Source organism: Chelon labrosus (genome assembly GCF_963514085.1).
Source record: "Chelon labrosus genome assembly, chromosome: 1".
Lineage (NCBI taxonomy): Eukaryota > Metazoa > Chordata > Actinopteri > Mugiliformes > Mugilidae > Chelon > Chelon labrosus.
The window spans coordinates 7,245,037-7,271,708 of NC_140337.1; the positions used below are offsets into that span (position 1 = coordinate 7,245,037).

Here is a 26,672-nt window from a genome sequence, read left to right on the forward strand (position 1 = left end):
GGGAGTCGAGCTCCGGCGAGCACGGCGTCTCCGACGCCGGCAATACACCTGCAGAGGCCCCAACGCCTTATGGCACATGGATTCCGTTTTACTTAGACTTTTTTCTCATAAAATTATGACTTTATTCTCATAAATTACGACTTTATTCTCATAAATTACGACTTTATTCTCGTAATATTATGACTTTATTCTCGTAAATTACGACTTTATTCTCATAAATTACGACTTTATTCTCGAAGTTTGCGATTATTATTTTTTTCCCTCAATGTGGCCCTAATACTCCGTCGTAATAAAAAGTTGACCCCCTGGAATAATCCCAGCTTGTGTTTACAGCTGAGGACCAGCAGAGGGTGCCATTAAGTCATTCATTTATCTTCCTGGTCATGTGTTGAATTGAATGCCTTTATTGTCATTGTACATTGCAATACAACGAAATTAGGAGCGCTACTCCACTGGGTGCATACATACAATAAATAAACATTTCAAGACATATATAAAACACACTATCAGGACATATATAAAACACAGTAAAAAGAGTAAAACAGAGCAATGATCAAATAGTGCAACTATTAAAGTGCAAGAGGTGACAGTAGGTGGCTGGGTTTAGCAGTGTTTGTTTAGGAAGACTATTGCGTTTGGGAAAAAGCTGTTTTTAAATCTTGTGGTACTGGATTGTATGGACCTATAACGCCTACCAGAAGGTAACAGTTGAAACAAGTGGTGGCCAGGATGAGTATTGTCCTTGATGATGTTCTTGGCTCTTGAGAGGGTACGGCTGAGTGCAATATCTGACAGGGGGGGAGGGGGCAACCAGTGATTTTCTCTGCATTTTTTATAATTCTCTGTAGGGCTTTTTTGTCTGCTGCAGAACATGCAGCAAACCACACAGAGATGCCGTATGACAAGATGCTCTCGATAGTGGATCTGTAAAAGGACACCAGTAGCTTCACATTCAGGTTGTTTTTCCTCAGTATCCTGAGGAAGTGAAGGCGCTGCTGAGCTTTTTTGATAATGGCTGTGGTGTTAGTTGCCCAGGAGAAACAGTCTGTGATATGGATGCCCAGAAATTTGAATGAGTTGACTCTCTCCACACACTCACCATTTATGAGGAGAGGTTGGTGGGGGGTGCTATGCTTTCTGAAGTCAATTATAAGTTCTTTTGTTTTTGTGGTATTTAACATGAGGTTATTGGCAGAGCACCACTCAGACAGATTCTGTACTTCCTGTCTGTAGGCAGACTCATCCCCGCCCGTTATAGGTCCTACTATGGTGGTGTCATCTGCAAACTTTATGATAGAGTTTGTGGGGAATGTTGGTAGGCAGTCAAAGGTGTATAGTGAATAGAGAAGAGGGCTCAGCACACAGCCCTGAGGTGAGCCGGTGCTGAGTGTGATGGTGGAAGACAGGTGGGGGCCAATTCGAACCGTCTGTGGACGGTTTGACAAAAAGTCTTTTATCCAGCTGCAGGTGGGTGAGGGGAGTCCGAGAGTCAGTAGTTTGTTGATCAGGATGTCGGGGATAATTGTGTTGAAGGCGGAGCTATAATCCACAAAAAGCATCCTGACGTAGCTGTTTCTCTGTTCAAGATGGCTCAGGGCAGCACGGAGAGTAATAGATAAGGCATCATCTGTGGATCTATTTGGCCTGTATGCAAACTGATGATTGTCCAAGGAGTGAGGGAGACTAGCTTGCACGTGTTTGAGTACCAGTCTCTCAAAGCACTTCATTATGAGAGGGGTAAGGGCCACGGGTCTGTAGTCTGCTAGGCTGTTTGATGATGATTTCTTGGGTATGGGGATGATAGTTGCTGATTTCAGAGAGGAGGGGACAATGGCCTGAGCGAGAGATAAGTTGAAAATGGTGGTAAAGACAGCAGAGAGTTCATTACAACATGCTCTAAGTACCTTCCCAGGTACCCCATCAGGGCCAGCAGCCTTCCTGGGGTTCACTGCTTTAAGAACCTGTCCCACTTCGTGTTGTTGGACAGTGAGAACAGAAGTGTCAGTGACCGCAGGGGGCGATAAAGCAGTGGGGCTCTTGGTCTCAAAACGGGCAAAGAAGTTGTTAAGCTCTTCTGCCAGCAGGGCACCATTTGCTGTTGTTACTGTTTTTTTCCTGCCCCGATAGTTAGTGAGATGTTGTAACCCCTGCCACACTCGTCTCGGGTCGTTATCCGAGACATGGTTTTCAATTTTCTCTCTGTAGGCCAGCTTGGCAGTCCTGATTCCCCTCTTCAGATCAGTCCTGGCAGTGGAGTATAGGGCTATGTCCCCTGACCTGAAGGCTCGGTCCCGCGCTTTGAGGAGTTTGTGTACTTCTGAAGTCATCCAAGGTTTCTGGTTAGGAAATACCCTGATGCGTTTATTTACAGTCACATTGTCAATGCAGGTCTTTATATAAAAAAGAACAGTATCTGTATGCTCCTGGAGATCCCCCTGTTCAAAAAGGGACCATTCAGTGCTTGAGAAGCAGTCTTGGAGTTGTGACAGCGCCCCCTCTGGCCATGTTGTTATGGTTTTTGTGCATGGCTTCGTTGTCCTCCTAAGAGGGGTGTAGACAGGAAAGAGGAGCAGAGAGAGGTGATCTGAGAGCCCCAGGTGAGGGAGAGGCACTGCCCTGTAGGCATGTGTTGCAACCAAAGATGATAATATCAGAGCTTCACTCCAACCTGTCTGCTGGATTGTGCAGTATCACAGTGAACTGCTCCATTCATTACAGAAAATGAATGAATGAATTAGATTAGATTACTTTAGATACTTGATACATTAACTCCATAACATTACCAGTGAAATTGAAGGGTTTGAGACACCAACACTGACCAAGATCTCTAACTTCATGAACCTGATGAAGCCTTGTGGAATTTTCATTAATGTTAGTATTTGTATATGATTTGCTATTTATATAAAAATCTATTTTTTATTTATTTTTTCTCTATTTAGTTGGTTTTGTTGATAACAATCTGTTTACTGATCAGGAGCCAAACCAAAGAACGAAAAGATATAGGATTATATAGCAAATCAGAATGAAGACAATTGACCCCTATGTTCTGCTGGTTTGACTTCAGAATAAACTGTTTCATCAGCGGTTGCAGGAGCAGATATTCCTGTCATGAAAGAGAATCAGTTTAAAATGTTTGACAGTAACAGGCAACGCAATGATTAATATGATTTGCTTCTGTACAAAAGTGTATAATAAACATGTTGCACAGAAGAAAATATAAGAGACAAGATGTTCTAAGTTCTAATATTAGCTAAAGTAGGTTCCAGTGAGTCATATTACTTATTAAGATCAACCTGTTACAACAATCACTGCTGCAGGTGGACGGAGACTTGACTCACCTTTGTCTCTCTTGGCTTTACCTTTATTGTGGAAGAGAACCTGTTCATACATCAGACCGTCATCTGAAACAAAAGCCACACTTCAGGTTTCAACTGTTCAACACAGAAGAAGGATCATTGTCTAGTCAGGACTGTTGGAATGAATCATACCTGCAGATGAACCAATCTTCACAGCAGAGTAAACACAGCTCTCCTCTGGTTTCTGTTTCTTCTCTGTTAAAAGGATCAGATGATATTATCTGTTATTTAGATGCTACTGGTCTAGAAAAGTGTCTCAGCTACTCTTTGTTCTATATCTTGTATGTGGTTGTTTCTACATAAAACACTCACCCTTCTTAGTGATGTTTTTAAGCTCAATCAAAGAATATGTGGCATCCCTGGATTCATCTGAAATATAGTGACATGTTTGAACTTCAGTCATTTACAGAAAATCATCTCATTCTAGTATTTAAAACTGATTCATGTTCAATATGAATCACTGACTAGAAAAAGTGTGTAAATCCTTTAAAATTCAGTTTGTTGTAAAATGTTATCTGATCTTTAAGTTTAAAAACACACAGAGCTTGAACTAATAATAATTGTAATTTTCACACACAAAACAAGGAATGTACTGGTGGAACAGCTCTTAGATTTAATAACTGGTCAAACCTCATCAGCTGCATTAAACTCAAACAAGCCTTAGAGCAGATGTGGATCAGACCTGCACAAAGTTCAGGAGGAACTTTGGAGCATTCGTCCAGAAAGAACTCAGCTTAGTCATATTCTTAGGATTTCTGATGTGAACGACGCAGATTGTCTATTGAATTAATTTGATTTCAAAACACTAATGCATAAATGAACATAATTCTAAAGGGTTCACTTCTTTCCTTTCCTCACTACTGAACATACTGTACATCTTTCAGTGTCTTCAGGGCCTTTGATTGATTCATAGAGACAAGCATCACCTACAGAGTAAAATCAAGCCAAGGTTGGATTTAATATCATGATGTGAGTTATGTAATGGTTCAGATCAGATCACAAGAAAAATGGAACTGTTCTCTTTAAAGATTTGTCAGAAACAAAAGTCAGGGTTAAGGCTGACCGTGGAGAGGAGAAGCATATTCACTCTGTTGACCTTCATCCTGGTTGATCATGTGGTCTGTAGCAGAGCTCTGATTTGTGCTCTGAGACCTGGTGAAAGCAAAACATTTGAATACAGTAGATTTAATAAGAATCACTGAAAGTAATTCTAGTACGTTGTAAATGAGACAGAGGAGTGTTGGACCAACCTGATAAAGCAGGAATCTATTCACTAGCAGATACACCGATCAGGCATAACATTATGACCACCTTCTTAATATTGTCTAGGTCTCCCTTGTGCCTCCAGAACAGCTGTGACTCATCAGAGAATGAGTCTTCATCAGTTTGGGATCTAGCGAATTTGGAGGCCAGGTCAACACCTTGTGCTGTTCATGTTTTTTTAGTTGTTCCTAAAGCGTTTTTGTGTGTGTGTGTCTGTGTCAGGCTGCATCCTGCTGGGGACGGCTGCTGCCATCAAGGAGTGTCATTGCTATGGGGTGGGGGTGCCTGGTCTGGTCTGGGTGGGTGCTACATGTCTAAGTAACATCCACATGAATGAATGCCAGGTCCAAAAGTTTTCCAGCAGAACTTTGAATTGTAACAAGATGGTCAATGTTAGTCACTTCTCCATCATAATGTTGTGGCTGATCGGTGTATGTAGCCATACAGAACTTGTACAGAAAGCCACAGAGGTTAGACTCATAAAAGACATCCTCTATAAGAAAGCTGATCACACCAGAAACCAATTAAAGTGGAACAGTGTGGATTTTATTTATTTTTTAATACAAAACAGAAATATTTTTAAAAATTAATGACACTTCCATGAGTAATTTTACATTGAGAACAACAGGATTAAATGTTAATATAAAAAGAAGCGACACCAAAGCGCTGTGCATCTGTAATATCTGGAAAGCAGAGCACAGCTGCGTCAGCTGTATCAAGCTGCCTAACTCTAAATAAAGCAGAATGTGGTTTAACTGGCCGTCATTCTTGGATCTTGTTTGTCTCTTTTTATAAATGTTAAACATAATCACAACATAGCACAAGTGTGTGTTGTCGGTAACATATTCAAGCAGAATAATTTAGCAGATGATTAACAAACATCCTTTAGGTCAAAGTTAAACCTATACACATACTGGACAGTTCATTAGGAACACCGTACAAATCCTAGGTAGGACCTTCCTTTTGTCTCAGTACAGCCTCAATCCTTGGATTCCTCTAAAGGTGGAAACATTGATATGAGATTGTGGTTGATGCTGACATGACTTCATTCCATGGTTTCTTTAGATTTGTTGGCTGCGTATTCTGCTGTGTTCTGTTGAATTCAGATCTAATATAGGTAAGGCTGCTGAAGTCCAAACAACTCATTGTCCAGTTTGGTAAAGAGTGGTAATATCTTTGTGACCACAGCGCTTCTGTAAACTCCAACCAGTCTGACCATTCTCTTCTGACCTCAAGAGGGCGGTCCAGTCCACAGAAGTGCCCCTGACTAAAAGGTTTGTTCACCACTTTGAGTAACATCCAGAGCTTGTTGTGGTGAAAATCCCAGGTGAAGTCCGTCTGGCATCAACAATCACACCACTATCAAAGTCACTGAGAACATATCTTGGCCTCATTCTGTTGTTTGACCCAGACGTTAACTGAAGCTCTTTAACTGTATCAGCAGGATTTAATGAGCTGCACTGTTGACACATGACTTACTGTTTGGATAACTGCATGTGATAGTTGGGTCTTTATCTAGTTTGGCTACCAAGTAAATATATACTGAACACATAAAATGGTCTAAAAGACAATGTAATAAAACCATTAAAAACAAACAGGAGTAAATAAAACACAACATCCATCATATTATACATTTTTAAAATCTAGAATATGTAGAAGATCATTGGCTATATAGTGAGATAATAATTGGAGCTTACTCTTGTAACAGTTCAAAAGCTGCCTACCTTAAAGCTAACAGAGACTCAAGATCCTATATTTCAAACTACTAAGAAAGAACCAAACAAACTAAAGAGACTGTGAAATAAATGTAAATAATAATAATAATAATAATACATTTTATTTAAAAGCGCTTTTCAAGATACTCAAAGACACTTTACATAAAAAGGACATCAAATTAGCAAAACAATGTGAAATATAACATCAAAAACACAATAAACTGAGCTAAACATTAAAAGCAATTTTAAAAAGGTGTGTTTTTGTCAGAGATTTGAAGGTAGGAAGGTCGGTACAGTCGCGGATGTGTTTGGGGAGAAAGTTCCAGAGGGAGGGGGCAGCTGCAGAGAAGGCTCTGTCGCCCCAGGTTCGATGCTTGGTCTTGAGTGGTGGAGTAAGGAGGTTTGCGTCACATGAACGGAGGCTGCGGGATGGATTGTGGCGATGGAGCAGGTCAGTGAGATAGGAAGGGGCCTGGTTATGGAGGGCTTTGTGTGTGAGGAGGAGGATTTTGAACTGAATACGCTGTGGAACTGGGAGCCAGTGGAGTTTCTGGAGGACAGGAGTGATGTGATCACGGGAGCGGGTGTGGGTGAGCAGACGTGCAGCAGAATTTTGGATGTACTGAAGTTTATTTAAAGTTTTGGATGGTGTGCCATAGAGGATGCTGTTGCAGTAGTCAATTCTGGAAGTGATGAAGGCGTGAATGAGGGTTTCAGCAGCAAAGAAGGAGAGTGATGGACGGAGTCGGGCAATGTTCTTGAGGTGGAAGAAGGCAGTTCTGGTGATTTGATTGATGTGATGATCAAAGGAGAGGTTACTGTCAAAGATGACTCCGAGGTTGCGGCTGTTGGGGGATGGAGACAAGGTGGAGTTGTCGATGGTGAGGCGGAAACTGTCTGTGGTGTTGTTGAGGGATTTGGGGCCGATAATGATTAGGTCTGATTTGTCACAATTTAGTTTGAGGAAGTTGATATGCATCCAGGATTTGATGTCAGCGAGGCAATTGGAGAGAGTGGAAAGAGTGGCGGGAGTGATGGAGTTGGTGGAGATATAAAGCTGGACGTCATCAGCATAACAGTGGAAATGGAGACCGTGGTGGCGAATGATGTTGCCAAGGGGGAGCAGGTAAAGTATGAAGAGGAGAGGACCAAGCACCGAACCCTGGGGGACACCTTGGGACAGAGGAACAGTGGAGGAGGTGCAGTTGTTGATGTGGATGAATTGTTGTCGGTCTGAGAGGTATGATTTGAGCCAGGAGAGTGCAGTGCCAGTGATGCCGAGGGAGGACTCAAGGCGGGAGAGGAGAATGGTGTGATTTATGGTGTCGAAAGCTGCAGTGAGGTCCAGGAGGATGAGGATGGTGAGCTGGCCGGAGTCTGCGGAGAGGAGGATGTGTCTAATGTCTATATTGAGTCTATATGAATGCTTCTCTTTGGTGCTGTTCATTCAACTCTCTTCAGAGACCTGGAGGACAAAGACAACAACAAAAACAGAGCCAGAGTTATCCAAGAAACAAGAATGCTTCTATGTAATATATCTAAACCAATAGATCATTTGTAGAATATAAACACTTACAGCTTGTATCCTACATGGTAGCATCACTACCAAGAGCTCATCCTAGTTTGACTTCACAGTAAACCGCTTCCTCGGTTTTTGCAGGAGTTGATTTTCCTGTAAATGGAGAGATGATATATTTAGCACAATTGTCTGATATCCTGATTAAAAGGCAGTATAATAGAGTTAATGTATTCACTAATACAATGAATGATACTCTATGTATGCACTGCCAGTTTATATCAATCACTGAGTAAAAGCTATGATACACTATCCTTCAATAAAAACAGCTGTAGAATTTTACGTACCTTTATTTTTCTTGGCTTTTCCTTTCTTGCCGTGGTTCATCTGGGCATAAACCAAATTAGGATCTAAAACAGAACCCAGATCTCAACGTATATTTGTTTGTCAGGCATAAAATATACAGCAGCTGGATGAATGGAAGGACTCATAGAACTAGGATTTTCACAACTACTGTGACAGATGTTGAAATAAAAATACACACAAATTACACTGACTCTTTGTGTATTATACTGTGCAAAGGAAATAGACAAAATGTGAGAGCAACCCACAAACTGGCAGCAAAATTTGTACAAAGTGCTAAATGACAGACTATCATCTATGATTGTGCCACTTGGTTTATGTGAGACAACATTTAGAAGGTGGAGGAAATCGTTCTACATAAAATCTATTTTGTAATCTGCAACAGCATGACTTTAGCATTATGGGATATCTCTGAGACACAAACACATGGTAAACAAACTCCAAGAGGCCCTGGGTGTGTGTAAGAGTTGACCATTTCCAAAATAAATTCAAAGATGTGTCTACAGAGACCATCATCTATGATTCCACCGCCTGGTTTGTGTGACTTTTATGGTATATCTCTGAGACTGAAATATAAAAGGAACAGACAGAAAAGGTGTGTGTGCGGTTTGATCATTTCCAACTCTGGTGACATCTAGTGGTAGTGTAGCAGTTAAACAAGGGAACTGATAAACCGACCTTCAGTGATTCACCACCTGGATTTAACTAAGCAAACAGGTACAAGCCTCCTACTGGATAATTACTGCATGGGTGATTATCTTTCAGCTGGCAACAAGTTATTTAACCCCAACTGATGTAATGAGTAGCTTCTCATTTCTTAAACAACCATGTCTAAAGACACATCCTGTGGTCGTGGAAAAGATGTTAGTCTGTTTGAGAAGGGTCAAATCATTGACATGCACCCATTTACTTGGCGTGGTGACTTTGTTTTGGCCAGACAGTGTATGATGACACATTTCAATAGAGTGCATATGCTCACTTGACAAATCAAGTACTCCAGAATAATATAACAGTCCTGCTCTAAATCCTCCTTCATGACTGTTATAATGGTCATTTTATGTTGAAACATGAAAAAAGGTAGTAATTCAACTGTTTGATCATTTTAGAGGATGTAGTTTGTGGTGCTGTTGAACTGAGTTGAATTAAAAACTAAAGAGCCCTCTGACTACAACGGGTCAAAATAATAGAAACATGTGTCAGTACAACACAATACAACTCCAAAATGAAAACCGTTGAATAAACAGCTCTCAGTTCTCCAAAAAGCTGAAACAAGGGCATCTGGACATGGAGAGTCTCTTGAAGACATTCCACCACTCATCCAAGTACCTTCTTCAGGTCTAAGACCGGTGGGGAGGTGTGGTTTAAATATGAACATCTGTGGGTGTTGCTCATCACAAACACATATGACTAGTGTCTGTTAAAGACCAGATACTTTCCTGTAGTTACTACAGTCCAGTTGCAGTTGTTTCAGCTTCAGAGGACCTTCAGACAGCTCTGTTATTTTAAACAAATGCTGAAAACCAGAACCTTCATGAAGCTAAAAGGAATGGAAGACTGTTATATTAGAAAACATATGTTTTAACTTTGTGTACCTAATGAACTGGCAAATGAGTATGTGTTGGAACTGACCATACCTGCCCCCTTTGTCTTCACATCATCATAAACAACACTGTCCTCTGGTTCATGATGCTTCCCTGTTAGGATAATCAGAAGAATCCACAAAAGAAAACAATGAATTCATATTTGCAGGCTAAAACATTTCTGAACTATTTATTTGTATTTTCTATGTATCTGGAGTACTCACGCTTCTTTCCAATTTTTTTGAGTTTAATGACAGAGTAGTTAACATCTTCTCCATCTGAAATAAACATAGTTTTCTTTACAGGATTTCATGTCAATCACTTGTATTTAGTCTTTAATAATCATTAGTTACTGACCATGGAGGGGAGATGTGTTTTGTCTGACTCCATGGTTTGTGATGGAATCTGGACTCGACCTGAAACATAATTATTAAATACTGTAAATACACAGAACAGGAAAACACTGCAGTATGTTTAAGAGGAGAAAACAAGGGTGCTGTACTGACCTGGGAAAGCATGAACCTGTGAAAGACACATTAGTTATGAGATTCTTTAGTCATGAGATCAAAATGGAGTTTGTAGTAAATATACTTTAGAATACAGACTCAGAAGAAAAAAGGTCTCACCCTTGGACCGTCTGTATTGATACAACAAGAGCAGGAGAATGATGAGTATGATTCCACAAAGAAGTCCAGTAATCAAAGGCACTGGGGAAGAAGAACTTTGAGCTCCTGGCACAGCTATTAGAAACAGAAACATTAAGTATTAATACTGGACTGTTCATGATATAATTCATCAGATGACTGATGAGTTTAGGCTTTAGCACAGAAAATATCAACATAAATACAATGTGTATTTTCAAACTGACATGATGTTTACAAAAAATAAAATGCATTAAAAGTTTTTATCCTGCTCACGTTTAACTGCCATCCAACTCTGTGGTGATTGTTTTCCTGAATGTTCACACTTGTAGAAGCCTTCATGTGTCTTTGACACTGCAGAGATATTCAGCTCCCCTCTGGTATCGCTTTGGATGAGTTTGTCATTGTGATAGAAAAACACATCGGAAAGTATTTGTTGTCGTCTCAACCTGCAGCTCAGAGTAACAGGTTCTCCCTCAGTCACAGGATGGACAGGACTCACCAGGATGATACCATTAGAACCTGGAAAACAGTCAAACAATGATTTAGTCAGACTTTTCAAACAGCTGACATACAATGAGGAGAATGGTTTCTATATGCATACATATTATATCAGACATTTGGTTTCTGAATAATTCCAAACTGCAGTATGAATCTTACAACTATCCCTTCCCACCAAATAACCAACAGCTTATTACAATGTCCTTTAGATCACGTTGGACCTGTTGAGCCTCAGAAACTTCTGAACACTCCAAACCTCCACTAAAACAAACCCTCATCGTGGTAAGTACCAATATGTGCTTGGAAAGTATGAATGTGATGATGAGGATGTTTTGTTGCAGCCACAGATGAGAAGTCAAATACGGGCCCATTAGCTACAGAACAAATATGGACATACAGTATTTAATAGGCTACAGTGGTTTTAGTTCAAAACTCAATCAATGCCTCCATTTGGAAAACAGTCAAAGCATTTTAAGTTCCAGTTTCAGAAAAAGCTCTGTATTGAACTAGAAAGGGAAAACTTCAATCAATACCAAGAAGTCTCACGTTGCCCAAGAAGTTTGGTTTTAATCCTGAGCCCTGCAAATGTTTCACACCAACCTAACTAGAATATTTTAGTCAGGTTCCTACTTGACTACAGCGTCTTTACATAATAGGCTGAAGGAACACTTTGGTGGTAGAAATGTTCTGCTTTTTAGTGATTTATTACAGAAATAACAAGAAAGAAAGAGAGATTTATTGTGGGACAGTTTGGATAGAAATAGTTTTGTAAGCAGATGATGGGAGTAAAGTAAAGCCTCCAACTAAAAGTAGCATGATGCTTAGTTTACTCTGATTGCATTAAAACAGGACAGACTATGAATAACTGTTGTCTGTTTTGTCACAATTATGTAACATGTCACATAACTGGGTCATCATGATGTGATGTTTTAATCATTTACAAACAAAAGAAAAGAACTATTCTAACATACCATGTCCAGTGATGTTGACTGCGTTGCTGAACTCTCCTGATCCAGACTCACACCAGTACACTGTATTATTAGACTGGTATCTGGATAATTCACATGGGAATTCTGTCATTCTCTTCCAGTCAGAACAGGACAGGTAGAGGTCCTCAGGGAAGCTCCTCACTCTCCACTCAGTAGAGTTTCCCTCACAGCTCAGAGAGACAGAGTCAGAGGTGAAGTGCTGCACTCTGTCAGGATTCACTGAGAGAGACGCTGCTGAATGGAAATCTGAAAAAGAGTCAAAGCAAGAAGAGTGATATTAATCTGAAAAAGGCCACAATGCAAATATTTATTTGCTTTCATTTTTTAATTGCTGTAAATTAGTACAAGCATGACAAGATGCAGTGTTTTGGTCAAACTATGAATAATACCATTGAAGTGTATTTGAATTGATATGCAACAAGCAGCAGTCTGTAAAATTAGAAACTGCATACTTTTACCTGACATCTGTACTCTGACAATCTGATAAGTAAGAGCAGTAACATGAGCTGATGAAGTATCCAAAGATGAAGAGGAAACATTCAAACACATGCCATTCCTTACCTTCTGATACCAGAATATTCAGATTATATTATTAGTATTATTGGACTTTCTTTTTTCCTCTTTCATTTATTTCTTTATTTTCTTCTCCTTTTTCCTCCTGTGCATACATATACTTTCTTCCAGACTCAACATATACCCACACAACACAGCACACCCTGAGACACCACATATAACCTCCTATGTTTTAGAGACGTCCTGGACCAATTTATTTTGTCCCTGTCATGTAAGGATTTGTGTTTGTAGGTTTGTAAAAGTCTTGTAACTCTCTTTTTGTGTTTTTCATATTATCCAATTCAATGAAAAGAAAATGGAATGGTAACAAGATAATTAGTTTGATGGTAACAAAAAAGAAAGATCTTGCTGCATTAGGAGAACATAAATGTGAACAGTCAGTGAATTGTAAGCATGTGTTTTAGTTTTCAAGATACTGCATGTAGGTCACAGAGAAAAAATGAAAGGTGACATATAATCTACTTATTGAGAGAACAGATGGAAACAAACTGACCTCCAGACCAGACAAACTGAGGTTGACTGGAATCAGTGTAAAACACTGGGTCTCCTCTTCCAGCTCTACACACATATCCTGCTGTGTGTGTCTGTCCATCAGTGATGTAGGAATCTTGTTCAGTTCCATTGATGCTACCAGGAAGCAGCTCATAGTTGTAAGATGGATACTTGTGTGATAGATCAGGAACAGCTTTATACCAGTAAAACCTCCATCCTGCAGATGGATGTTCAAGCTCACAGCTCAGAGTTACTGAGGCTCCAGGACTCAGCCATGATGGAGACACAGAGAGGACAGGTTGACCTGTTGAAAGACATTTTAAACAAGTTATGTCTCATCTCTTAACATAGAATACAACTTCTATGAGAATATTCACTTTAAATTAGAAACTGTGTGAATATCTAAATATCATATTTCATCTCCCCATAACAACAAAAACATACTTCAATAAGCTGTTATATAATTTGACTTACTGTCAGTTACTGTCACTGTGACTGAATGGCTCCACTCTGTTGTTTTATGTTGATCTCTTTTCATTCTGCCCCTACATTCATAGTTTCCACTGTGGGACAGAGAACTAATCCTGAATTCATTTTGATTTGAAGGTTTCCTGGAGCTGCTTGTTCTCCATTCATACTCCCACTCAGTGTCTCCTCCATGGATCTCACATCTGACAGTGATGGTCTCTCCTCTGTATATCTGAGTCCAGTTGGGTTGAAGAGTCACAACAGGTCTGTTTGGATCTGGTCATGTTCAAGAGTTTCCAGTTAGAACATAGAAATACCAACAGAAGGTCGTAGATGTATTTATTTATTTTTTAACTTTCATGTTGAATCATGGGGTACTTGGAGCCAAATGTAGGAAACCACATAAGAACAAATATGAATACAATCATTCAGCTGCCCTGAACTTCACATCTTAATTTTGTGCTTGAGACCAGTTGTTGTGTGACAACAGCCTTGTTGAACACACTTCTAGATATAGACAATGTAGAAAGACACAACAAACAAAAAACTTCTATAGTTACCAGGTGTTAATGTAACATTAATCATGATGTTATTAATCATGAATGCAGGTCACATGTGGAGTTTGAAAACAAAACACAACCCTCACCTGGTTCCTCTATTGTGACAGCATTACTGTCTGCTGTGAAGAACTCTGGGTCTCCTCTTCCTCCTCTGCAGTGATAGATGCCTCCTTCTGAAACACTCTCAGTGGTGGATGATGTTCCAGCTCTTACTGTCTCAGCTCCATCAGACTCTGATCTACGTCTGAACCAGCAGAACTTCCAACCAGAAGAGGAGTCCACAGAGCAGGTCAGTGTCACTCTGCCTCCTGCTGCTATGACTCTGTTGTCTACTGTCAGTGAGGCCTGAGCTTGATTTGCTGTTCAGTTTGAAGTCAAACACAACAAGTATATGATCAGGATTAGACACAGAAACAAATGGTTTCACTACATTGTTATAGAAAAGATTTAAAACATTCCAAGATGGCGGCGAGCTGAGTCGTATGTTAACCTGCTGATCAGCTGATCTCCCACAAATCATAGCCATTATATATTCAAGCTTACTCCTGTTTGGTAAATAATACCCAGGGATTATAACTCTGTCTCTTCTCAAAAACTGTTAGGATCCATTCATTTCCACGCTTTTCCATAACAACGTTTTGAGAGTGTGCCTTTACAATTTAGTTCACAGTTTATTGAAAATGCCTTAAAAAGCCAGATGTGTAAATATGGTAGCACCAGAGTTCAGGGTTAGTTATATAGTTATTTTTTCTGGTAGCTCAGTGGTACTGGTCCAGCCTTTAGGGTGGAACAGTTAACAGCTATTTGGAAGTCAACAGATTAAGGGGAATAATATTCAGGTCAAGGGACCTGAAAGGGTTATGTTATTTTCTGTCATTGTATTAGTTGTGGTAATATTGTTCGAGTTTACCCATGTTTGTTTTTTTTTTTCGTTAGTTTTTCATTTCTTTTTTTTTTTTTTTTTTTACAAATCCTTTAAGATGGTGGGGACATTTAATGCCAGCCACATAAAATGTCCACTGAAATATAAATTAAAATGACATCGTGGAACTACAGGGGGCTACAAAACATTATTAAAGAAGGTTAAACAAGTCATGAATAGGATTAAATCATTGCAGTGTAATATAGCTTTTCTGCAAGAAACCCACCTGATGCATAAAGATGATCTGAAAGTTAGGAGGAGGTGGAGAGGTAATATCTTCTCAGCACCATTTAACTCCCCAAGAGGGGTTATTACTTTGGTTCATGAGTCGATCCCATTACAGGTGAATTAGGTTATTAAAGACAAGTTTGGATGATACCTTATCATTCAGGGAAGTTTACCAAAGGAACAAATCATTTTGGCAAACATTTAAGCACCAAATACTGATGATCCAGACTTTTTTCAAAGGCGATTTTAACTGTACATTAGATCCACTGTTGGACCAGAGCACTGGAGATGACCAATCTCACCCTCGCAGTCAATCCATAATATAATATCATCTGGATTAATAGAATATTAAATAGAATTAAAGAATGCTCTTATGCTGCTATTCTAATTTCAGATCATGCTCTAAACTCAATAATATATCAGGACTCAAAATTGGTGAGAGACGCTACTACTTGGCGCTGCAAACTAAAATGGTTGGCTGATCCTGGTTTTATCACCTTCCTGGATGAGCAAATCAAAGTCTATTTTAAAATGAATACAACAGAAACATCACCAGCTATAAGATGGGAAGCCTTCAAAGTCTTTATCAGAGGCTCTGAAGCAAAACAGACATTTCAAAGGGATAAAATTCTAGAAACTAGAATAAAGGTACTTGAACCTGAATACTTCCGTTCAAAGTCCCCAGAAGCTCATCAGAACCTTCTACTGCTTAGAGCACAACATAATGAGCTATCCGCATCCAGAGCGATGGCCAGTCTTCTGCGACTTAAACAAACATTCAGGTAGAAAAACCTGGAAAAGTGCTGGCCTGGCGCATCAAGCAGTGACAGACTGAGAGATCTGTCGCCTGTCTGCAGAACGATCAAGGAGAAACTATTGTAGACCCAAGAGAAATAAATGAAAATTTTAGAACATTTTATGAAGGACTGTATAGTTCAGTAATAACTCAGGACAATTCGGAATTAAAAGTCTTCCTAGATAGAATAAATATACCCATTGTACCTGAAGCTCTGAGGGCTGATTGAGAAAAAGATATGACAGTAGCGAAAATATCTGCAGCAATTGATAGTATGAAAACGGGGAAATCTCCAGGGCCCGACGGGCTACCAGTTGAAATTTACGAGAAATTTCAATCTAAACTACCGACTGCACTTTTACAAATGTTTACTGAGTCCTTTCAAAATGGAATCCCGCCGTCCACTTTAAGAGGAGCTTTAATCACCTTGATTCCAAAAGCAGGCAAGCCAAATAATATATGTGAAAGGCCAATTAGCCTAATATATGGGGGGGGGGGGGTCTTCGACAGAGTCCAGTGGCCTTATCTGTTTGAAACTCCAGCATGTTTTGGTCTGGGCGTGACTTTTTGTAATTGGATTAGATTACTACTACAAAGAACCATATGCAGAAATTTTAACAAATAATAATATTTCAAAAACTATCAAAATAACTCGAGGTTGGGGGCCCTTTGTCCCCGCTGTTGTTTATCAGGGCTTTGGAACCATTTGCAAGTGCTGTAAGATCACATGATAATATTTCAGGTATAACTAAAGGAGAGCAGGAACACCGTCTGGCTTTGTATGTGGATGATGTAATTATCTGTCTCAACAACACAAACACATCTCTCCCTGCCCCGTTACACCTGATCAGGGGATTTGGTAAGATTTCAGGCTATAAGATTAATAAGTCTAAAACATCAATTATGCTATTAAACCTTAAAGAAAGAGAAAACCCACCTACAGTAGCTGCACACATTTAAAGTTGCTGATTGCTTCACATATTTAGGCATTCAAATTAAAAAAATAAAAGATTTAAAACTGTGACCAGACTTGTAACATTAACAGTTATTACACATGTATTCTGGGAAACTCACATCTTTGTCCACATTGTCTCTAAAATATTTATGAATTGATTTAGAAACTACAATAAACTAATTCTAAATAAAAGGAGCAAGTGACACATTGTTAGAAGGGTAGATAATATTTGTTCTACTAGTGCAGTGAATTTGTCATGTGTTAGAACTGTCTGACACATTATTAAAACACTGTAAAACTATAACACTGATCTAAATGAAAGATGTTCATCTTACCTGATACAGTCAGTGTGATGGCATCACTCCACTCTGTTAAAGAGTAGTCCCTTCTGCCTCTACATCTGTATTCTCCACTGTCAGTCTCAGTAGCTCTGTTGATCCTGTATTCTCTGGATGTTGGAGGTTTGTTTAACTTGTCTTGTTTCCATTCATACGTCCACTGAGTTCCTCCACCTCCCTGGATCTCACATCTGAGGGTGATTGTCTCTCCTCTGAATATCTGAGGCCAGTTGGGTTGGAGGATCACAGAGACCTTGATGGAAACTGTTCACATAAAATATCCAGTTAGAAGATTAAAAGATAAATAATCAAACTCTTTTTCTGCTCCGTATTGGCAATTTAATATTCAAAGAAAAAGATTATTAAATGTACAAGAGTACAGTAACTCCAGTAAATAATAATGATAAACTGTAACATCATCAACACCCAAAGGAGACTGACAGAAACATCACATCAACAGTATAACAGTGACTTTTCTTACCATCTCTAATAATAATCCTATTTGTTATCCTTAGCGACAATTAGATTTTTAAAATAAAAAGTAAAAAAACACAACATGAAGTGACACATAAGCAACACAAATCAACACCTAAACTCACAATGTCATGTTGATTTGACATTGTAGTGTTTAACTGCTATTTAAGGAGGTTTTCTATTGGGACGTCCCACTATTTACATTGAACATGGGACTAAGTAATACTGAAGGAAAAAAAGGTAACAAGTAACATAAAGAATAAAATGTAAAATAAATCACATTTTTGTTTGGAATTTCTGAACACAACATGAAGAGATGTTAATGTTGTTCTCTACTGATAAACAGATGAAACATTTAAAGAGTGAATGTTGTTTTATTCGATAATAAATGACTAAACTCACCAGTTTTCATAACAGTGACTTCTCTGCTGTTTCCTGTGTAGTAAACTGGTTCTCCTCTTCCTCCTCTTCCTCCTCTGCAGTGGTACAGACCTCCCTCTGAGACTCTAATAACTCTGTTTGGTTCATTTCTTATGAGCTGAGCTTGAGAAGAGTCAGACACACGTCTGAACCAGTCAAACTTCCATCCAGCAGAGGGCTCCACAGAGCATGTCAGAGTTACTCTGCCTCCTACTGGTATGATTGGACTTCCTGGTGTCAGAGTGGCTGTGGGTTTAAGAGCTGTTGAGTTTAGAGGAAAACAAAACAAGGAAATAATTTTAAAATAACTCACTCCAGGAATGAACTTGTTAAAAGAACCACATTTTAAACATCCACCAGGTCATTTAAACTTTAAATATTAATCTGTATCTATCTGTAACACATTAGACTGTTACTACAAAACTAGACGACACATTCCCTCTGATTTATACAGTGGGGAAAATAAGTATTTGATACGCTGCCGATTTTGCAAGTTTCCCCCCTTATAAAGAATGGAGAGGTCTGTAATTTTCATCATAGGTACACTTCAACTGTGAGAGACAGAGTCTAAAATAAAAATCCAGAAAATCACATTGTATGATTTTTAAATAATTAATTTGTATTTTATTGCATGAAATAAGAATTTGATCACTTACCAACCAGCAAGGATTCTGGCTCTCACAGAGCTGTTAGTTTGTCTTTAAGAAGCCCTCCTATCCTCCACTCGTTAACTGTATTAATTGCACCAGTTTGAACTTGTTATCTGTATAAAAGACACCTGTCCACACACATAATCGATCACACTCCAACCGCTCCACCATGGCTAAGACCATAGAGCCGTCTAAGGACACCAGAGACAAAATTGTGGACCTGCACAAGGCTGGGATAGGCTACAGGACAATAGGCAAGCAGCTTGGTGATAAGGCAACAACTGTTGGTGCAATTATTAGAAAATGGAAGAGACTCAAGATGACTGTCAGTCTCCCTCGGACTGGGGCTCCATGCAAGATCTCGCCTCGTGGAGTGTCAGTGATCATGAGAAAGGTCAGGGATCAGCCCAGAACTACACAGGAGGACCTGGTCTATGACCTGAAGAGAGCTGGGACCACAGTCTCAATGGTTACCATTAGTAACAGACTACGCTGCCATGGATTAAAATCCTGCAGCACATGCAAGGTCCCCCTGCTCAAGCCAGCACATGTCCAGGCCCATCTGAAGTTTGCCAATGGCCATCTGGATGATCCAGAGGAGGCATGGGAGAAGGTCATGTGACCAAAAGTGAACTTTTTGGTATAAACTCCACTCGCGTGTTTGGAGGAAGAAGAAGGATGAGTACAATCCCGTCAACACCATCCCAACTGTGAAGCATGGGGGTAGAAACATAATGCTTTGGGGTAGTTTTCTGCAAAGGGGACAGGATGACTGCACTGGATTGAGGAGAGGATGGATGGGGCCATGTATTGAGAGATTTTGGGCAACAACCTCCTTCCCTCAGTAAGAGCATTGAAGATGGGTCGTGGCTGAGTCTTCCAGCATGACAATGACCTGAAACACACAGCCATGGCAACTAAGGAGTGGCTCTGTAAGAAGCATTTCAAGGTCCTGGAGTGGCCTAGTCAGTCTCTAGACTTAAACCCAATAGAAAATCTTTGGAGGGAGATGAAACTCCGTGTTGCCCAGCTACAGCCTTGAAACCTGAAAGATCTGGAGGAGATCTGTGAGGAGGAGTGGGCAAAATCCCTGCTGCAATCTGTACTAAATATTAAGTTCTGTTTTTCTAGTGTATCAAATACTTATTTCATACAATATAATGCAAATTAATTATTTAAAAATCATACAATGTGATTTTCTGGATTTTTGTTTTAGATTCTGTCTCTCACAGTTGAAGTGTACCTATGATGAAAATTACAGACCTCTCCATTCTTTATAAGGGGGGAAACTTGCAACATCTGAGGTGTATCATATACTTATTTTCCCCACTGTAATTCACTTAGTGAGGAGCACAAAAATGCATTTTCTTGTCTTTACATTTTCAGTTCCACTACACTGCATGGAGTCTCCTCTAAACATGTTTATTCCTGAGATTCCTGGAGGGACTGGATAAGTGTTGGATGGAGAAGTGGACAGCACATAATAAGTTACTCTGATATTCTTGGTTCTTTCCCAGATTCAATGTGAATGATTTCTGTACATGTTAATGGTTAAACCAAAAGCTGCCTCTCAGTTCTGTTGCTACTAGATTAAAAAAGACAGCTACAGTATTGTTGAAAGAAAAAGTGTTTTGTTGATTTATTTACATTAAAACACTGTAAAACTATAACACTGATCTAAATGAAAGATGTTCATCTTACCTGATACAGTCAGTGTGATGGCATCACTCCACTCTGTTAAAGAGTAGTCCCTTCTGCCTCTACATCTGTATTCTCCACTGTCAGTCTCAGTAGCTCTGTTGATCCTGTATTCTCTGGATGTTGGAGGTTTGTTTAACTCGTCTGGTTTCCATTCATACGTCCACTGAGTTCCTCCACCTCCCTGGATCTCACATCTGAGGGTGATTGTCTCTCCTCTGAATATCTGAGGCCAGTTGGGTTGGAGGATCACAGAGACTTTGATGGAAACTGATCAGAGCAGTAGGAGTAAAGAAATATTATTAGTTGTTCATTGCAGTTTTTTCCTTTTGGAACGAAAATCTCTTTTCTAAACTACTAATAAACAGATAAAGAGTGTTTGATGTTTTATTCCTGAACAAATGACTAAACTAGTTCCTGGTGTCAGTTTGATTGTGGGTTTACTTTCTGTTGAGTTTAAAACAAAGACGCCATGACAATGACACTTAATTCATAACAAACCTTGTTAAAATAATCACAGTTTAAAAATCCACTAAGTCATTTAGCTACTAGAACCAAACACAAATCAATAACCCTGAATGAGACACATTAAAACATTTCCCCACAAATACACAATGTGGTTCAAATAAAGAACAGAATCAACAGATAAACCTTCACAGTTATCAGGTGGTACTGTTAAACATGGATCCAAGATGCTTTATTTCAGAACAAAAACACAACACTCACCTGTTTCCTCTATTGTGACAGCATTACTGTCTGCTGTGAAGAACTCTGGGTCTCCTCTTCCTCCTCTGCAGTGATAGATGCCTCCTTCTGAAACACTCTCAGTGGTGGATGATGTTCCAGCTCTTACTGTCTCAGCTCCATCAGACTCTGATCTACGTCTGAACCAGTAGAACTTCCAACCAGAAGAGGTCTCCACAGAGCAGGTCAGTGTCACTCTGCCTCCTACTAGTATGACTCTGTTGTCTACTGTCAGTGAGGCCTGAGCTTGATTTGCTGTTGTGAAAAAAATACATTAAATGTAATATTTGAGATTTATTTTATATTTTTAAACTCTAAATTCTTCCTCTTCTTCATATTCTAAAATATGTAACTGCTCTCCACCCTGAGAATCTCTCTATGTTAATTAATGGTTATTTTCTCTGTACTTTCAGATATTTTGAATCATCTGTGATTTGTCTCCATTTCATCAAGGTGTCAGAGCTCCATCAACTTTGGTTTGGAATCTCAAAACAAACACAGTATGACTGCTTCTGTAATAATTAGAACTAAAAAGTTACCTTGACGTGTAATTCTTGATATGTCCAGTTCAGTCACATCTTTTCTCAGTTTATTTTTCACATGTTTATCTACAATACCTTTTATTTTATATCAAAGATCATACGTGTGGTCATTCTAGATAACAGTATCAGGAACTGAGAAAAGTAGCTCAGGTCCTGGTCAAAGGTTCAAGTAGTGATGCACCGATGTAAAAATTCTGGCCGATACCGATAACCGATGTTAATATTGCTGTTATGGCCGATACCGATATTTACCGATGTCGATATATATATATGAAACACATTTTTATGATAATCAAAATCATTAATCATCAATAAATCATTTTTTTCTTTTACTTTTGCATTTTATTTTCAGAAATGACTGATACTGTATTCTGATAACACTGAAAAATATTTAAGGTACAGTAGTAGGCCTAAAAAATGGCCAAAGCCACTTAGCAAAATAAAATGACTGATACTGTTTTCTGTAAACATTGAAAAATCTTTAGTTGAGCAGAGATGTCGTCTGTTTGGTCATTTTTCAAAGTCTTTGAAGAGGATCCTATGCTGTATGTAATGACTCCTCGCTATGCTGTATGTAATGACTGTGAAGGCCGGGTGATGCGAGGGGGAGCTCGTGTCAAATCGTTCAACACAACCAATTTGATCACCCACTTAAAAAACAAGCATCCCGAAGCCTACAAAGAATATGAAAAACTAGCTAATGCTAAGCAGCGGAAGAAAGCTACTGCTATCAGAGCTAGTGAGCGGAGCGCGAGCGAGCGAGGGGCGGAGCGGATGGAATTTTGGTGGAGCGCGGAGAGCTTGTTAATTTAGAGGCCGGAGCGGGCGCTCTGTTCCGCTCCGATACCGCTCACACCACCAGCCTGACGCGTGCTCAAATCCACCCAGAATTCATTTCTTCCTAATAAAACCAAAACCGTTCATTTTCAAAAAAATTGCCATGGCAAGATGGAGTTCGTGAAATATTTTAGAAAGGAAACTGATAGGGTTATTTCTCCCTCTTTTAAATTGGAGCGAGCGTGGAGCGATTTCGCTGCAGCGGGGGAGGACTTTTAGGTGGAGCGGGGAGCGAAATTGAGCGGAGCGGCCTGACGTGAATTTGAGCGGAGGAGCGGCCGACTGAACAGCCACCTGAGCGAGGAGCAGGACATTCGCACCGCTCAGCTCCGCTCACTAGCTCTGCACACACATCAAATACACAGGAATAATTATCGGCCTGTTCACATCGGCTCTATTTTTACACCTGACCGATACCGATGTGTAAAAAAATGACCATATCGGCCGATATTATATCGGCGGCCGATATATCGTGCATCACTAGGTTCAAGTTTTACAGTATTCTAATAAATGTTTAGAGTGTAGAAGTAATTAAATGTTCAAAGTATTACATAATTAATATGCATATTTCAACAGGAATCATTAATTAGTGATGTTGATAAAATATCCAGGTCTTACCAGATACAGTTAAAGTGACATTATTACTACATTTTTGATATATCTGATATAACTTGTGGAGACCACAGCACTGATTTCCACCACTGTCACCTGTAGACAGAAGTTTTAATGTGTGGCGTTGATATGTGAAGTAGGGAATAAATCCTCGTCCATCCTTGTTGATTTTATAACCCCAGTCAATGTCTCCTCCTTCCTTCATGTCACATATGAAGGTAACAGACTCTCCAGTGAACAAAGGTGACCAGCTTAAGGGTCGCGGGTCTGCTGGAGCCTATCCCAGCTGTCATCGGGCAAGACAGGTACTCCCTGGACAGGTCGCCACTCTGTCGCAGGGCTAACACAGAGAGACAGACAACCATTCACACTCACATTCCCACCTACGGCCAATTTAGAATCACCAATTAACCTAATGAGCATGTCTTTGGATGGTGGGAGGAAGCTGGAGTACCTGGAGAGAACCCATGCAGACACAGGGAGAACATGCAAACTCCGACCTTCTCGCTGTGAGGCATCAGTGCCAGTGTTGTGGGTAACGCCTTACAAAGTACAAAGTAACGCGTTAGAAAATAACGCGTTACTTTTTTCATGTAACTTGTAACGTAACGCGTTAGTTTCGTGCATTAAGCAAGCAGTAACTTCGTTTTTTTTTTTTTTTTTAAAAGTAATCCGTTGCTTTAAGAATTTCTCTGGATAAGGAAAGAAAAATTCTGACTACAGCCTGCTTTTTGTCAGACAGTACTGTGCTGTGTCAGCGAAAGCGCAGTGCTGTAATGATGCGTCTGTGCCCTGCTGACCTACGTTACCTGTATGTGTGTGTGTGTGTGGGTGGGTGGGTGGGTGTGTGTGTGTGTGTGTGTGTGTGTGTTTTCGAACCGCCGGCAAGATGGCAGAGAGTACAAAGCTTTTGAATCGTGGAAGTACGCACATTATTTTCAATTCGCCAGCGAAAAGGAAAAGAACAACATAACGGTGAAATGCACATTGTGCGTTGGTGAAAAGGTTCTGTCGACCGCAAATAATTCCACTTGCAATTTTAAAAAAACATCTTGTATCCAAGCACCATCTATCACCCTGGTATTGTTATCCTGCAGAGTTAATTTGGTTGGATGAATGACATTATTCATTGTCAGGACTTCTCGGTGCATTTAAAGGAGGCTGTGTGTCGCTGAGTTGCAGCATGTGCGAGGCGCTGCAAACGGCTTTTAATTTTTGGTAACGCATGAGTACTCTGACGCGTTACTTTTATTCATAGGAAACGCGGTAACGTAACAGATTACTTTTAATTGATGGTAACGTTGTAACCTAATTAACTACTTTCCAAAGTAACTATACCCAACACTGATCAGTGCTAACCACATCGCCACTCTGCCGCCTATTTGTTGCATCAAAATACTGGATAGATTTTAGACCTTCCCTAGAGCTTGTGTCTAATCTTTACACAACTCATTCTCTGATATCTGGTCATCACAGAGTCAACACTGTTTTAACAGTTAAATGTGTGTTTTGTGTAATAAAACTGTAATTGTAATAATTCCTACATTTATTTTAACTAATGTTGTTGTCATCCCTATGCTGACTGACCATTCATTCTACAGACTGGCTGCCTTCAGGACGAACTATTTATCAGCTACTGATGATCAGGTGCAACTCATGGTTAGACTGAAGACATGACACACTTCTGACACTGTGTGCGTTAGAATGCCAAAATAATTTTACCCTAACGGAAATCAATACAGACAACAACAGACATGACTTACCAGATACTGACAATGTGATGGCTTCACTCCACTCCGTTGAAGAATATGAGTCATCTCTGCGTCTACTCTTACACATGTAGTCTCCACTGCTGGACTCAGAAGCAGTGAAAATCCAGTATTTATTGTATGTCCGGTCTATAGATGACCTGGGTCTTCTCCATTCATACTTCCACTCAGTGTCTTCACCTCCCTGGACCTCACATGTCAGAGTGATCTTCTCACCTCTGAATATCTGAGGCCAGTCGGGTTGTCGTGTTACAACAGCCTTGTTGGAAACTGTTTCCACCAGATATGAACAGTTGGGACACAAATAGAAACATGAAATCAACAGAGAAAACTGAACATTGTAGGTTCATCACTAATTCTAATGATAATCATGAAATCATGAATATTTCAAACTAAATAACTGAACTCACAGGTTATCTCAATGGTGACTGGATCACTGGGATCAGTGTAGTAAACTGGTTCTCCTCTTCCTCCTCTGCACCGGTAGATTCCTTCTTGTGATACACTGATAACTCTGTTTTCTCCATCATTTGTTCTGACTTGAACATCAGAAGTGTATGTGGTACGTCTGAACCACTCATATTTCCATCCAGCAGAGGTCTCCTCAGAGCAGGTCAGTGTCACTCTGCCTCCTACTGGTATGGTTGTTGGTCCTGCTGTCAGTGTGGCCCTGGGTCTATCTGATGTTGAAGAAAAATAACATATTTACATCAGATTGAAGTTATGTTTAGATGTTGTGTTAGCACCCTTCGTCTTGCAATTAATTACTTTTTCTAAATTCAGCGTCTTCACACTTGACAAATTTGAATTTGTGGCTTTATGCCTCATCCAACTGGTCAAGATGTGAAAAACATTTTGCTTTTTAGCATGAAAAATACAGAGATCCTGAAGGTATCAAGTTTAATGTTATCTTCAAAATAGTTTAGACTTGAATGATTAAATGTACACTGAGTTACATAACTGCTAAGCATATATTAACATTGATCATAAGTGAATGTTGTTGGCCAATAAAATATCCAGGTCTTACCAGATACAGTTAAAGTGACAGTATTACTACACTTTGTCTGATGTGATCTCAGGTGGTAACCACAGCACTGATATCCACCACTGTAACCTGTAGACAGAGGTTTTAATGTGTATCGTTGATGTGTGCTGTAGGAAGTAAATTCGCGTCCATCCTTGTTGATTTTATAAACCCAGTCAGTGTCTCCTCCTTCCTTCATGTCACATATGAAGGTAACAGACTCTCCAGTGAACAAAGGTGACCAGTAGGGGTCAGTAGTCAGCACAGCATCTAGAAGCAACATGAACATACAGTTAGGAATGAAAAACACTTTTAGGAAATATGGTAGACACAATCTGTGTCAGTACATGCAGTAAAAAGAAACATGATGCAGTAGGTTGAGATTAGTTTTTAGAGAATAATTAAAAACAAAGACAAGAAAGTTCAAACTGTTTAATCACCTTGAGCATGTCCTTTGTAGAGGAGTGTATAGAGCACTACAATAAAGGAGGAAATGTCAGACATTAAGAGACTAAAACAAACTCTAATATTTAATAAGAAATATTTAATGTGTAACATGAGCATGAAGGATGCATTAAAGGATCACTACTACAAACATAACCAAGTGTTCCTGAGATATGAGAGGAAAACTCTCTGAGGAATCTGA

General features: G+C 39.6%; 1 protein-coding gene across 1 annotated transcript in view; it reads right to left on the reverse strand.

Moving 5' to 3' along the window:
• The window catches only part of LOC311486558 (Fc receptor-like protein 5), a gene marked incomplete at its 5' end in the record, with an annotated part of 185,361 nt that overhangs the window by 153,464 nt on the left and 5,225 nt on the right, over positions 1-26,672 (reverse strand). Inside the window, 2 exons of the mRNA XM_084542446.1 lie at positions 17,254-17,520; positions 21,225-21,497. Coding sequence (XP_084398572.1) covers positions 17,254-17,520; positions 21,225-21,497 — 540 coding nt within the window. The remainder of the gene's footprint in view (positions 1-17,253; positions 17,521-21,224; positions 21,498-26,672) is intronic.